The sequence below is a fragment of the Motacilla alba genome, chromosome Z (genome assembly GCF_015832195.1).
Source record: "Motacilla alba alba isolate MOTALB_02 chromosome Z, Motacilla_alba_V1.0_pri, whole genome shotgun sequence".
Classification (NCBI taxonomy): domain Eukaryota; kingdom Metazoa; phylum Chordata; class Aves; order Passeriformes; family Motacillidae; genus Motacilla; species Motacilla alba.
In genome coordinates, this window is record NC_052046.1 from 43,238,153 (window position 1) to 43,251,508 (window position 13,356).

Genomic DNA, 13,356 nt, shown 5'->3' on the forward strand with positions numbered 1-13,356 from the left:
AAAACTCAATACGCATTGAGTTTACATTCTTGACTGCTAGCACAGGGATTAACATACATCTCATGTCCAGGTCTTCTGGTAACAGTCTTCTGTGATCCCTGTTTGGAATTTTTTTGAAAATTATATATAAATCATATAAATCTGTTGGAAAAAAAAAAAAAAACCTTACCCACGTGTTTCATAGCATTTGCAGAAAATACAAGGAAAGGATTTACCGACAGCAAAGTCAGGTCAGCACAAATCACCTACAGTTTCAAGGTTTTCCAGCCAAGGTTTCTTACAATTAGGCAGCTAAAAGCACATGTAATTAGCATATATTTTGAAAGACGATGGTAGATGTTTAACACAGAGTCCTACCATTTAGCAAAGTTCTAAATGGTTTTGCTACTCTGCTCAGAAATACAAGCACAAACAGGCAACTCTGATGTCAGCTGCCATGTCCTGGGTTTTGCACAAACCACAAAACTGAAAGTGAAGAACCAATAGCTCCCTGAGAGAAAATCTGGTGAGAAGAGCACTTTGGCTCTATCTTCCTACTGTAACAGCTTGTTTTGTCTACACTCATACTTCTGGTAATAGAAGGTTGAAGACATTTTCTTCCACTGTTTGTACCTCACCTCATTACTGCAAATACAAGTAGAGTGAAAAGAATTGTAAATGTGCATGATTAATAACTTAAGTGGATAAGGTCTTTTTTAATTGTTTCTTTCATTTTACAACTGAATACACAGAAGTCACAAGGTGTGCTAGCTTTGAGGGGAAGGGCATTTGGGGATTTGGTTAAGTATATTATTTAAAGAAAATGTTATCATCTTCCTATGCTGATGTTTCTTGTCACTTCTCTTCAAGCTGACACTGCCATGTAGGAGCTCTGACACCTTTCAAGTATCAGCACTGACCAAGATTAACAGCCAAATAAAGCTAACTGAATAGCAAACAATCAAGAAAAAAACTTGACTTCCAGTCAGATTTAGATTGCATGTTTTCTTTCATTTCATCTACTGTCTGATTTTCTTTTGATTTTCGTCCCATCAAAATATTTTTCAGGTTTCACAATCTGTCTGCAAATAACAAAGAACATTTTTGTTATTTCAGCACTGCTGAATGCTTTCCTAGTAGCCAAATTCAACAATCTATAGGTAGATTGGTTTTCTGTGTTTTGATGCTTACATCAAACAGGAAAATCTAGACAACGGTCTGTTTCAAATGCTGAGCCCCTTAAGCACTGTCTAGTTAAGCAAAACCCTAGTCTGAGCATGAGCACAGATGTCCAGAAAATCAGTACAGAGGAATGAAAAAAGAGGGTCGGTCACTTGTTCATTAGTTTATCTTAGAGCCAAAATAGAAGGCTGGCTAGAAAAAGTCTGAGTAGCCCAAACTCAAACTAACAACAGCACACATGATCTAAGTAAGATTCCTAATTCTTACTAGTAAAAAACATGCTATTAAGACATAACTACACAAATTAAACTAATAATAAAAATAGAATAACAATCAACCTTATAGACTAGCAATGCATTTTGGGAAGAAGAGCAAATGCATGAGCAAGTGCAACTCAGTTTATCACCAACTTTTAATTCATGCTATTCATCTCAATACTGATCAAATCACTAGGGAAACAGACATCTCTACAACCCAAATATCATGTGAAGGAGAAGGAACAAAGATGTCAAAACCCCTGACCAAAGAAAATGTAAGCATGCTGGCCAAATAGGAATTCCCAGACACTTTACAGATCACAGGATGCGCAAAGATTTAGCTGCATCATTGACTACCTTTTCCAAAGCTTCTTCAGTGAGCCATAACAGAGTCATACACTCAACTACATCCCATCACTCAAATTCAAAAATTGTCATACTTCAAATATTACTAATCTTTTAACTCTACATTGCAACTGAAGTTTATGTCACCACGGACACATACATAATATTCTCCTGTTAGGCTGAAAATTGCTCCATTGTTTTAAGTCAGGATGTAGCCCCACAGCAGCCTGAGCCAACATGTGCCAGGGCTGCCAGGGCTCTGTTGTTTCACTTAGTCCCTAAACACAGCAGAAGTAGTTGCACCAATGAAAGGGAGAAGGTGGAACTGTGACTTTGACAGTCCTAATCACATATCCTCTTAGCCTGCCACGGCACAACACTCTGGACTGTTGCATAAGCTTTTTAAACCTCCCAAAGTACAAGGTAGGGAATCATTGCTTCTTTCTCAATTAGATTTGAAAGGCAAGTGGGTTTCCTAAGGAATGTTTGATAACGGCAGAAAGAAAAAACTGTTTGTCTGCAGCACTTCAAAAGATGCAGACACTTCCATGTTCTCTTCTTACAGTAATTTCAACAGCAGTGCTGACTTGTATGCACTTCCCTTCCTGCATTCCTAAGTCAGCCCAATTGCCTGCCAAGACTTAGGGTAAATTAGAGTGAGAAGTGATCCAACGGAAAGCCAAGAGTTTCCCATGCTATCTTAAGTAATTTTTCCAGACACGTCTATGTAGGGATGTAGAAGTTCACCATACTGACACAGGAACAAGTAAAATACAGGCCAGTGAGGTGAGGAGAAAGATAGCAAGCTCCTTGCCTTGTATGGCAAAATACAGCACTTTAGCCAAACAATCAGTCATAGCCTAAGACTACAGATGTAGAATTTTTTCTCTTCTACTTGCTCCAAGACCTAAGCAAATGCACTCAATGTGAGGCTATCATTTGGCAGGGAACAGAGTAAGAAATTAATCTGTAAAATTCTGATGGTTTTGATCTCTAGCTGCTATACTTCAGCCTTACTGAAGGGGGAGGCAGACAGTTTTAATAATAGGGTTGTGATGGCTTTATGAAGGAGAATACTTTATCAACCTGACAGGTTTTTGTGATGAGACAAGCTCAGTGGAAGAGCACAAAGCAGGCATTGTTGTTTATCTGTGCTTTAACAAAGTTTTTAACACCAGCTCCCATAACATTCCCACAGGCAATCTCATGCTAGAAGAGTGGACAGTCAGGCGGACCGAAAAGTACTCAAATGCTGGATTCACAGAGTTGCCATTAGTAGCACAAAGTCCACCTGGAGGGCAGTCACTATCTGTCAATGCTAGCATCTGGGCACTGGCCCCCACCGGGGCCCATACTGTTTAATGTCTTCACTAATGACCTGGGCGATGGGACAGCGCCCCTTCAGCAAGTCTGCACGCAATACACAACTGGAAAGTGGTTGGTACAGCAGGTGGGTCTGCTGACACACAAAGGCCTCTTGACAGCCTGGAGAAATTGCCCCCCAGGGATTTTATGAAGTTCAATGAGTGCAAGAGGAAAGTCCTGCACCTTGGAAAGAATAGCTACACATATCAGGACAGACTGGGGGCTGACCATCTTCTCAGAGGTGATTCTAAACACCTGGCTCAACAATCAGCATGCATCATGCCCTTGTAGCAAAGGTAACCAACACCATGTGGAGCTGCATATGCAGAACCCCACCAGAAGACAGAGGAAGGTTATTTCTCACCCTGGGTTCAACCATAGCTCCCGTTAAGGGTTACCCAGTACAGAGAAAGATAGGGACACATTCAAATTCACATGAATTCCAATTCACAGGGACAAAAACCAAACACAAAAACAGAATCCTTGTGGGAATCCATAAAATCAAGAGGGTTTTGGGAAAGCTGCAAAAGGCAGGCCTCGGAGACAGCAGAGCTGTGATTAGAGCTAAGCAGTAGCCATGAGACGGGTCAGCAGAAAAATTATTTAAGAAGTAGAAAAGTAAGGACATTAAAACAATGGTCTGTGTATTAACGTTTGTCTAGAATAACTCCCTAAGCTGCAGAAAAGTATATCTAGAGAGATATTAGGAAGTTCTGAGCTTAATAATGGAGCTGTGTGCATTGTATCTTAAGGCTTACAAGCATGTATTGTATTTGAAATAAGCAAGCATTGTTTTAACCAAAGGTACGTGTGCTTATAGTGCTTGGATTGAACCACTGTCAATATGCTTTTGCTTTGTGTGATTGGTCAAAAAACTTTTAAAGTAAGTTGTAACAATAAGTTCTTCGTCTGCTGCCTGGGATGTGAGCTGTTGGCATCTTCCCATTGTCACAATCATGTAATGAGACTGATTCTGGAAAATAAAACAGCTCAAGGCACATGCCTAGCAGTCCTGTCCTGTTCATGATCTGTACATAGCCCCCTGGCCAGCGATAATCCTCTCTCCCTTCTCCTTCTTCAACAGCAACAACAACAACAAAAACAAACAAACAAAAAAAAAAAACCCACACACAAAAAAACCACAAAAACCCACAAAAACCCCACAAAAAACCCTCAAAAACCCCAGAGTAAACCAAAACAGATGTAAAAAGCTTTGGGTTTACCTGAATGGGTTGCTTGGAAGTTCCTAATAGTAACTATTGTTAGAGTTGAGCACACAGGATTTCCCACTTTTGTTATAAATTAGGAAGCACCTGCTCTATCTGCAATCTACACTCCACCTGTGTTATCCCCCTGAGACCCCCCCCCAGGCCAAAGTTACAAAAGGTTTTGCTGCTTTCCAGGCATACTTAGTGCCAAGAAATCAGAGGTGGGAGCACACTAAAGCAAGACAGGATCTTCGAAAGTTAAGTCCATACATGCACACACCATTTTAGAAGTCTGGTAACATTTCCAAGAGTAAATAAACATTTCTGGCAGACCACATGAGTAGAAGCATGTATCTGAAACAAACCGAATTTTCCAGCTGCAGGAGTATTAAGTCCTTGTTTCATGGCCTTGTGGCACCAGCACACTCCAAAGAAAAGGACTGACACTCTGAAGAAAAAAAGTCTGGCTCAGGACATAACTGGGCAAATAAATCTTCCACAGATGTTCAGGATTATTTGTAAAAATCCTCACAGTCACACCAAATCACACCTCATCCTGCTCACACATTGGCTTAGCTCATAATGAAGGAGTGAGTTATCTATCATACGGACTTGATGTAGGAAATACAACATTTTTTCCTCATTTCCTCACCTCAAGAGCAGAAATTCATGGTGAAAACTCTGGTATAGAACAACCGTTATAATGTAATAAATTCCCTCATAACTCATGTCTTTCAGCACTTATGCCTGTCACTGCAATTAGCATTTCATCTGTGAGGCTGCCAATAAATAACAAGTCTCATATTAGTCCATTTCCTCATGTCATTTTTAATGAATGACGAACGACATTTCATCCATGTGTTGTAAAATACTGGCAAGAAATCTATTTATCTTACACAGCAGAGCCTCTTCATCTGCTGTTTGCAAAACATTGACTAGATGGTCAAAAAGTATTGCATCTCTATCCACTAACTGAAGTACATGAGACAGCTCAAGTATCACTAAGTAATAACTTTAGTTCTTAAAAATACTGAAAGGTATTAGAAAAAGCAGAAGGCCTTTTCTGCTGTGCTTTCAGTTATAAAAAAATCCCTTTCTTGTTTATCATATTACACTCAAAAAATTCCTTCAGCTCTTCACTCATACATTACAAGCATGCGATAGACAACAAAGAATTCTACATCTGGCATCTTCTCCTGTGACTTCATAAAGTTTGGAATTATGCAGAACTTTCCTGTCTTAATTTCAAAAGTTTAATTCTATTAGGTGATTTTTAATTTCTCAAACCAGACACTGTTGACTTACACATGGAAAATATTTACTTTTTGCTTCTGATAAACCTATCACGTATAATTGGCATTAATTAGGTAAGTCATGGTGCAGGGCAAAGATTATAAACTATTGACGGCACACAAGGAATTACTCCTGCATGAAACAGAAATGAAAAATTCCTTATGTCACTTCATCGTTTTTCTGCTTTGTACATCTGTAGCACTTTCTGATCAGAGACCATACAGAAAAATACATATTTCCCCAAATTAAACATACATTAATTTTTAAATAAGGCAGAAAGTGTGACGGTAAATCAGATACTCACCTTGTCAACCAGTGTCCAAAGTCTGGCCGATGAGCCCACTGAACACCAGTCTGATTCAAGGATCGAAGCAGCCGACAGCAAATAAGGATGATCCACGGAGTTGCTAAGCTTATCCACTTATCTGATCCTTTTATGAATTCAGATGAAGAGGTGGCCTTGCCCAGTTTTGAATTACTTGCTGCTGGAATGTCTATATTCTTGCACTCAGAGGATTCCCTGATACTATCAAAATTTTGTTTCACATCGGTGCTATGTTGAGGGTCACATTCGTTCAGAAGAAAATTATTTCTACAAAGTTCCTGACACAGCACCAAACAAAGTGTATTGATAAGAAAATACCAGGTTTGATGTTCCTCTTCTATGAAACTGCTTGCCCCCAAACTCAAAACATGGCCAATAGTTCCAGCCAGAATCAGGACATCTATTTCTGACCAGTTATAACTGGACACAACAGGATTCTGGGAAACAAAAAAAAAGAAAAAAAAAGAAAAAAAAAAGAAAAAAAAGCAGTGGTGAAAGAGTACGTAAAACTTTCACTCGTAAGCATTCACAGTGTGCTTACAGCAATTTACAGCAATGAAAAGAAAATAAATAGCAGGATAACTTATTTTGATCTTTAGAAATCTCAATATTTCAGTGAAGCATACTCAGCACTAAAACATAGTAATAATTTTTAAAACTGCATTCTCTTTAAGGAATAAAACTTCTCTATGAATAATCATGACAATTTACAGATTAAGATTTCCTACCACCCTGTAACAGAAGGTTTAAAAGAAGTTCATGCCCTGTAGCATATTTGTAGAAGTAAAAATAGAAATCCGGCAGAAATCCTGAAATACAGATAATAGGTAATTCTCTAGTAGTTGTAATCTGTGATATCTTCAAATCAATGCAGTGACAGCCTTCACTACTCAAGTTAACAAAGTTACTGCCTGATGGCACCCCTTGACTTTGCTTAGCTTGAAAAGCCTCTTTCATCATAAAATCTACTTTAAACCTTTACCCATCTATTACTTACTTTACAAACTGCTTATCTAAAACCACAGTATTTTTTGTCTAATGACTTCATTAGCTCAATTTCCTGTCCTCAGCAGCTAATTGGAATTGCCTTACCATTACTACCTTCAACGATAAGCCAAAAGAGAAAGCGTAAGGGCATGAGGAAGTTGAGAGTACCCAGTTTGTTGCTGTTATCAGGTAAAGAACCATTTCAGCACACAGAGAAGAAAGCCATAAAAAGACCACAGAGAGACACAACCATGGTAAATATGCACTAAGGGAGATCATAAAGATGACCAAAACTCTTTAGCCATTAACTGACAGGCCAGTAAGAAATCACAGGCATAGCTCTGAAGAGCGCCAGTCTGGACTCTGTAACAGATAAGGGAGAAGTGACAGTACATGGGTGTTACAGATATCTGATAGCACCTGTGGATTTGTACCAACTCATTAAAGAGAGCTTCAAGAAAGTGTCAAGGGTGGGGAAGAGGGGGTGGTGAGGAACATGCTGGAAACAGGGGCAAAGTAAGAGGGGAAAGAAAAGTGATTCAGTTATATATAAGCAGGAGCCAGTGCACATCTCTGACTGAGTCCTGTGCCTCATCACTGTGATCTATCCTGTCTTACTAAATCCTATCCTATCTTCTGTTCAACCCCACTCCCTGCCTCACCTGTGAGTGTTTCAAGATGCCATTGCAAGTACCTGGGGACAAGCATGTAGGTCAAAAACTTGAGACCAGAGCAAGTAAAAGCAAGAATCAGAGGACACTGGAACCACCAGAAGCTTCCTAACATACCTTAACAAATAGGCTAACATACATGCTTGTGAAGAATTCTGGGAAAGACACTGTCAATACACTGTCATACATTACCATTTTATTTTATCTAATTTTGCACTATTACAGAATATTATGGAGAACCTCTTAAAATGTATTTGAAGCACCTAGTGAAACAAAAATTTAAAAGCAAGATTGAAATTACTGCATGCCATTTTTACTTCAGAACAAAGATGTCTGAAACTACTTTCACATTCATTTCTTTAACTGCGTATTTTAGCTACATCATCCTCTTACATTTGACCTATGAACAAACTTTTAAAAAAATCTTGAATATTCACAGGAATAAATTTCACAGAGAAGCTACTAACTTAAAAGATGCACAGTGTACTACAATTCCTGCACGCTTTAAGTCATGTTAATAGAAAATCAAACCAAACTGACCTTTGAGCCGATAACAAGAAAGCAGGTATAAACAATACAAGTATCTCTGAGCATCTTAAATGCAAGTATCACTTGTGTTTATGACTTACTGACAGCAGCATATGTATTTTTGTTCAATAAGCAAGACAATGTAACACAGAGAAAACGACATGATGCAAGAACATAGTTAACATTATTAGGAATTTTGCTTTAGGGAAAAAAAACTTTTGCAAAATCGAAATTTAATGAGATGTATGTGAAAGAATGCAGGAGCTATAACTACAATTATGACCTATTCACATCTTCTTCATTTCTTGTGTTGTTAAAGAATACATTACATCAAAGTAATTTAACTTAAAAAAACACAAGACAACACAATAACACAAACAAACACACAAACAAAACCCCACACACCAAAAAAGTCCCCATGAGGTTACACACAACAATAATGGGGGGGGGGGGGAAACACTAATAATCAGAAAAAATGCCCAGGTTCAATCTAAATTTACTAGCATTTGAAATTTCTTTGGTGTTCTAAAGACCACTCAGGTTTGTTTAGTACTCTATTCTGAAAAGCAAATACCATAAGCTGGTATTTGGAACAAAAGGACAAAGTAGTCTCTGCAAAGACCAAAGAGCATGAAATTCACAAAGCTGGGACAAGAACAGTACATGACGTATCTTCAGCAAGTTTAAATTCCAATAATTCTATCATGCTGACCTTAAAGATCTTGGCTAACGAAATAAATGAGCATGTAAGCACCATTGGCTTGCAGAAACAAAGGAATCTGAGATCCTAAATAAATGAGAATGAGCAAGTCCGTGATATAATTTGTCTTTTTTGTAAGACATAACATAAAATCTATAGAAGGATTGGTCTCTAGTATCTGGTTTCTGTCAGCAACTGATAAAAAAACTGAAGAAATGATGCATTATCAATGGGGAACATACAAAAACCTCATTAAAATGATGGCATTAATGTGAAATGTCCCAGGATCAGAAATCTGTATTTCTTGCCTGCTTGTCTCTCATAACTTCAGTGAAAAGAGAAAAAAATTACTCCTTCATTTTCATCAAAGGAATAAAATCCAATGATATTTACTGATAAATCACATTTCTGATCAGAGTTAAATCACTATGCAAAATCAAAAATTATGATGCAAATTATAATCTCCTGTACCTTGATAATCGTAAGAAATTCTAGAAATACCTTCATCAAGGTTTTTTACATTTACTTCTAATTCCTTATATATTAACTGTGCCTTACTATGAATGCCATGAGTATGGTGTCATATACAGTCTGACCTTAAGATTATTTAGATTGTACCCAGTTTTTAGATTTGTTTTAAAGGCATTAAAATGTAGGTCTTACTCTGATATTCACAGCTGTTTTTCCAGCTGCTGAACATTTCCAGACCTCAGGAACACAGCAGACACTCCAGACACTCAAAAACCTGTATGACTCTCAGTTTGTTTGGTATCTTGGCAAAAAAAAAAAAAAACAACTTAAAACAGAAGCTTTTGTTTAGAAATCTTTAAATGGCCAGGCTTCAAATGATGTAAACATATCATCCCCCAAGCCAAGGGAACTTCAACAACTGAGGTACCAGCACTAATATTTAAGCAATACAGAAAGTGACCTCTCTGCCCTATCTTTGAACATACCTTGCTAGCTTGCAAAAGTGTCAGTACATAAATGACAGAGTACATGCACCTTTGGTCATTAAATTTTGAAACTTTTTCGCTTTGAAATAAAGCCTCCTGCAGTCTGTGTTCTGAGTCTTATTCTGGTTACCTTTTTTTTTTTTTTTTGATTAACTTATCTACAGTTAATGCCTGAGAAATTCTGAAACTACTTTTCAGACGAGAAACATTTTATTTTTCATGCTTACCATCACTCACAATTTAAACACTTATCATTATGCTCCCTCCTGATACTCAAGCTCCCTAAACCCATGATTCTCTCTATGATGGTAACTTTTCCATGACAAAGTACTACAGATCACACTTGTTCCTACATTTTCACAGCAGTTTAGGATAATTTTTTGTTGCGATGTGATGTCATAGTTTGCCTCAGATACAACGGGTTTCTCCCTGAAGCTTCCTTCCCCAGGTGTGTCAATCACCTCTCCTTTCCCCAGCCCAACCCCTGCCGAGTACTGTCTATCAATTGTGGAATTCCAGGAGAGTGTCGAGTGATTGGGCAGATTCAAAAGATGCCCTCCACTGTGGGGGGACACTGGCCCATCCAGGTGACCTTTGTCCCTGGAACCTCCTCTCCCGTACCTGGTTGGTGGGTTCCCTCTCAGTCCCCTCCCCCTCTCCCCCAAGTAAAAAAGCAAGCAGACCACACAAGCGGGAGTTGTGTTAGAGCTGTTGCTACATTCAGAGGTTTGCGGGCCACAATAAAAACTCTGGATTAAAACCCTCTATCAGAACCGACTCCTTTCCTTCGCCTCGCCTTAAAGCTTCTCTGTCAGAGAGAGACCTTAGGAGCGGACCTTCTTCAAGAGGAAAACTCCAGCCACACCACTGGAGCTCGGGCTTGCCTGGACTTGCTCTCACCTACCCAATTGCAACATCTAGCCAGCCAATAGTGTCTCTGGGGTGAAACACAGTTGCTGCCATGTGGTTCAGACGCACGGGCCAGGCAAGCCAAGGCACATCCCATCAGTAATACTGGTAAATTCCAATATTTTTGAACACTATCTGGTAAAGACACCACCCAATCAGCTTTTTTCTCCCCAAGTTAGAAAATGCTGAAAATATTTTAGGTGCAGTTGCATAAAAATTGTTCAATTCATCAAGAATATCAAAACAAAAGAGAAAATCAAAAGTACTGTTAAATGAACAGGTGCTTTTAAATAAACTGAAAGAAGGACATTTTGTAGATGTGAAAAATCCTACTATAATTCTGCATAATGAAAATTCTCAAGACCTCTACTTGACAAGCCTTAACTTCTGTATTCTAGTTGCAAAAAAAGGGTTAGTTTTTATTTCTGTCAGAAACTGGGTAAAAAACCCCCACAATTAGTAGTAGTAAATACCATTCTTAAATCAACCACCAAGCAATTACAGTGAAACTATGAACAAGAAGTTAAAATTTTTAACGATTTTCTGGAATTCATAAAGGGCAACAAAACTATTTAAAGCCTGAAGTATCACTAAAAGAAGGGACTGGTTCTGCTAGAAACACAGCAATCAGAATCTATAAATAACCGTCAGGAAGCAGATGCTAACACTGCCTGCACTGGTCTTCAGAAAATTCATGAACTTGGTAATCAGTTTCTATATTCAGCCACAGTGGGGAAAAAAAAATTACAAATGAGAAGCACTTCAGAGAAATCTTTAGAAGTGAACGGAAACAATTTGAAGGAAGAAAGCTCTGAAGCCATTAACAGGAGAGCTTATCTTAATTACTTTTAGAATACCTACATTTTATCGTATAGCTTGAGCTTAGAAAAGGCTTTTTAGGTTTTTTTTTAACCAGAAAGGCCAAGATTCAGGATTCTACTCCCACTATCAGAAGACGAGGGCTTCAGAATTCTTTCAGAAGTGGACTCCACAGGCAGATTCGCAATGTGGAGATGTACAGGTCACAAAACACTTGGATTCAGAGATATTTTAGCATAAGTGATGCTCATGACTCACACAGAAAGTCCCTCGAGATCAACACACAGCATATGAAAACAACCCGTTTCTCCCCCAAAACCTAGGCATTCTACTGGAAAGGGGTTGAAAGACAAAGATAATGTTTGGAACACATCTGCATTACAAGCAGCACCAGATTTATATACTGCTCCCTTTACCTTCTCCAGGCTCTGTATTTGCCTAAGCAGACCCAAATAAAACTCCATCACATCATTCTACAACAGCCTTGAGACTGGTAAAAATGTTATTCAGAACCAAGTCACTGCTTTTACACATATCTGGAATGAAGGCACATACTAACTAAACTCAAGAAATATTTCAAGCTTTTTTGGGAACTTGAACACGTGAGAAATGAAACCCTGGAGATGGGAGCTCTTTTTCAGAGTGGTAATGGCTAGTTGATGTCGATAAAGTTGATAAGGTGTTAATTTGAAGTGTTAGTCTGTTGTTGAATATTGAATGTTAAAGTTCTGGGACTTGCCTTTGGTTGCCATTCTTAAGTGTTACTATTTTACCCTGTATTTGCATCCCTTTCCGTGGGGAACCACTTCCCCTGCTCTCAGAAGGACTTGCACCTGGACTGAATTTAAATGAGGGGCTGTTGGTGCTATATGGACCTTCTCAAAGGCAGCAAACTAGCACATAAACTATGATTTTAACCTGGCAGAACCATGGGAAATCACCCACCATTGACCAGAGCCAGATTCCATCCTGCCACCATGACTTTAGTGGTACTCGGTCTGGATGACACCCCTAAACTGTGAGCCAACATTGCCTTCCTAAGGACTCTCATGAGGACAGAAGCCCCAGCTCTGCCGAAAGACAAAACTGCACTCCTCCTCAGCATCGTCCAGTGAGAGCAGCGGCGGTGTGCATGACCCCTCGGGTTCCCCACCGAGAGCTGTCTTTAATAAAGGCCTTTCAAAGCGGCTGCTCTCCTGGCCCTGTTTATTACAAACAGACACAGCAAAGCCTCCCTGACTGATGTGATGAGATACATCCAGTAATTCAGTCATCTATGGAATAGGAGTGAAGACAGGATAACAAAAATTTATTTCTACTGGTCTGAATACAAAGTCATGTCTGCCCAACCAGAATTACTATTGCCTAAACTTCGTAAGATATACTTAAGCTTCCACATTTTCAGATATATCTCAGGTAGGAATATGATCACAGACCAACCTGGGATGAAGAATCCAGTATTTTTTATTTCTATCTGCCCCAGCCCTGGAAAAACAAACATACAAACAAACCTGGAAAACATTGCTGAAAATCTCATTTGTGTATTATCAACTATCTCCTTAATAGAGCATGTTGTCATATCACAAAAGCAATGTACTTGCCGTATTTTGTCAGACACTTAAAAAAAAGGTACTAAACCCCCAAGCTTGATTCTATGAAACATAGATTGATGAAGGACTGTACTGCACAGAGGCTGCACCATCAAATGGAGTACTATGAGCAGTGAAGCTACTGAACTTCAGAGACCTTTGAAAAATATGACTAACCAGCAGTAGAAAAAACAGCTAGAAGCTGATTTTGTGGTGTGACTGACAGCTCTTGGCACGCTAAGT

General features: G+C 38.8%; 1 protein-coding gene across 10 annotated transcripts in view; it reads right to left on the reverse strand.

Annotated features, from left to right (window-relative positions):
• Positions 1-13,356, reverse strand: part of PIGG (phosphatidylinositol glycan anchor biosynthesis class G) — an 82,464-nt gene that overhangs the window by 46,304 nt on the left and 22,804 nt on the right. For 8 of the 10 annotated variants that reach the window (XR_005255218.1, XM_038124001.1, XM_038124003.1 and 5 more), the window contains one exon: positions 5,934-6,391. Coding sequence is in view for 8 of the 10 variants with exons in the window: in XM_038124001.1 (XP_037979929.1) it covers positions 5,934-6,391 (458 nt within the window). In the remaining 2 variants the exon portion in view is untranslated. Of the gene's footprint in view, positions 1-4,988; positions 5,116-5,933; positions 6,392-6,467; positions 13,010-13,356 lie in introns of those variants that run through there. The other 2 variants (XR_005255216.1, XM_038124008.1) reach the window with 2 other exon arrangements.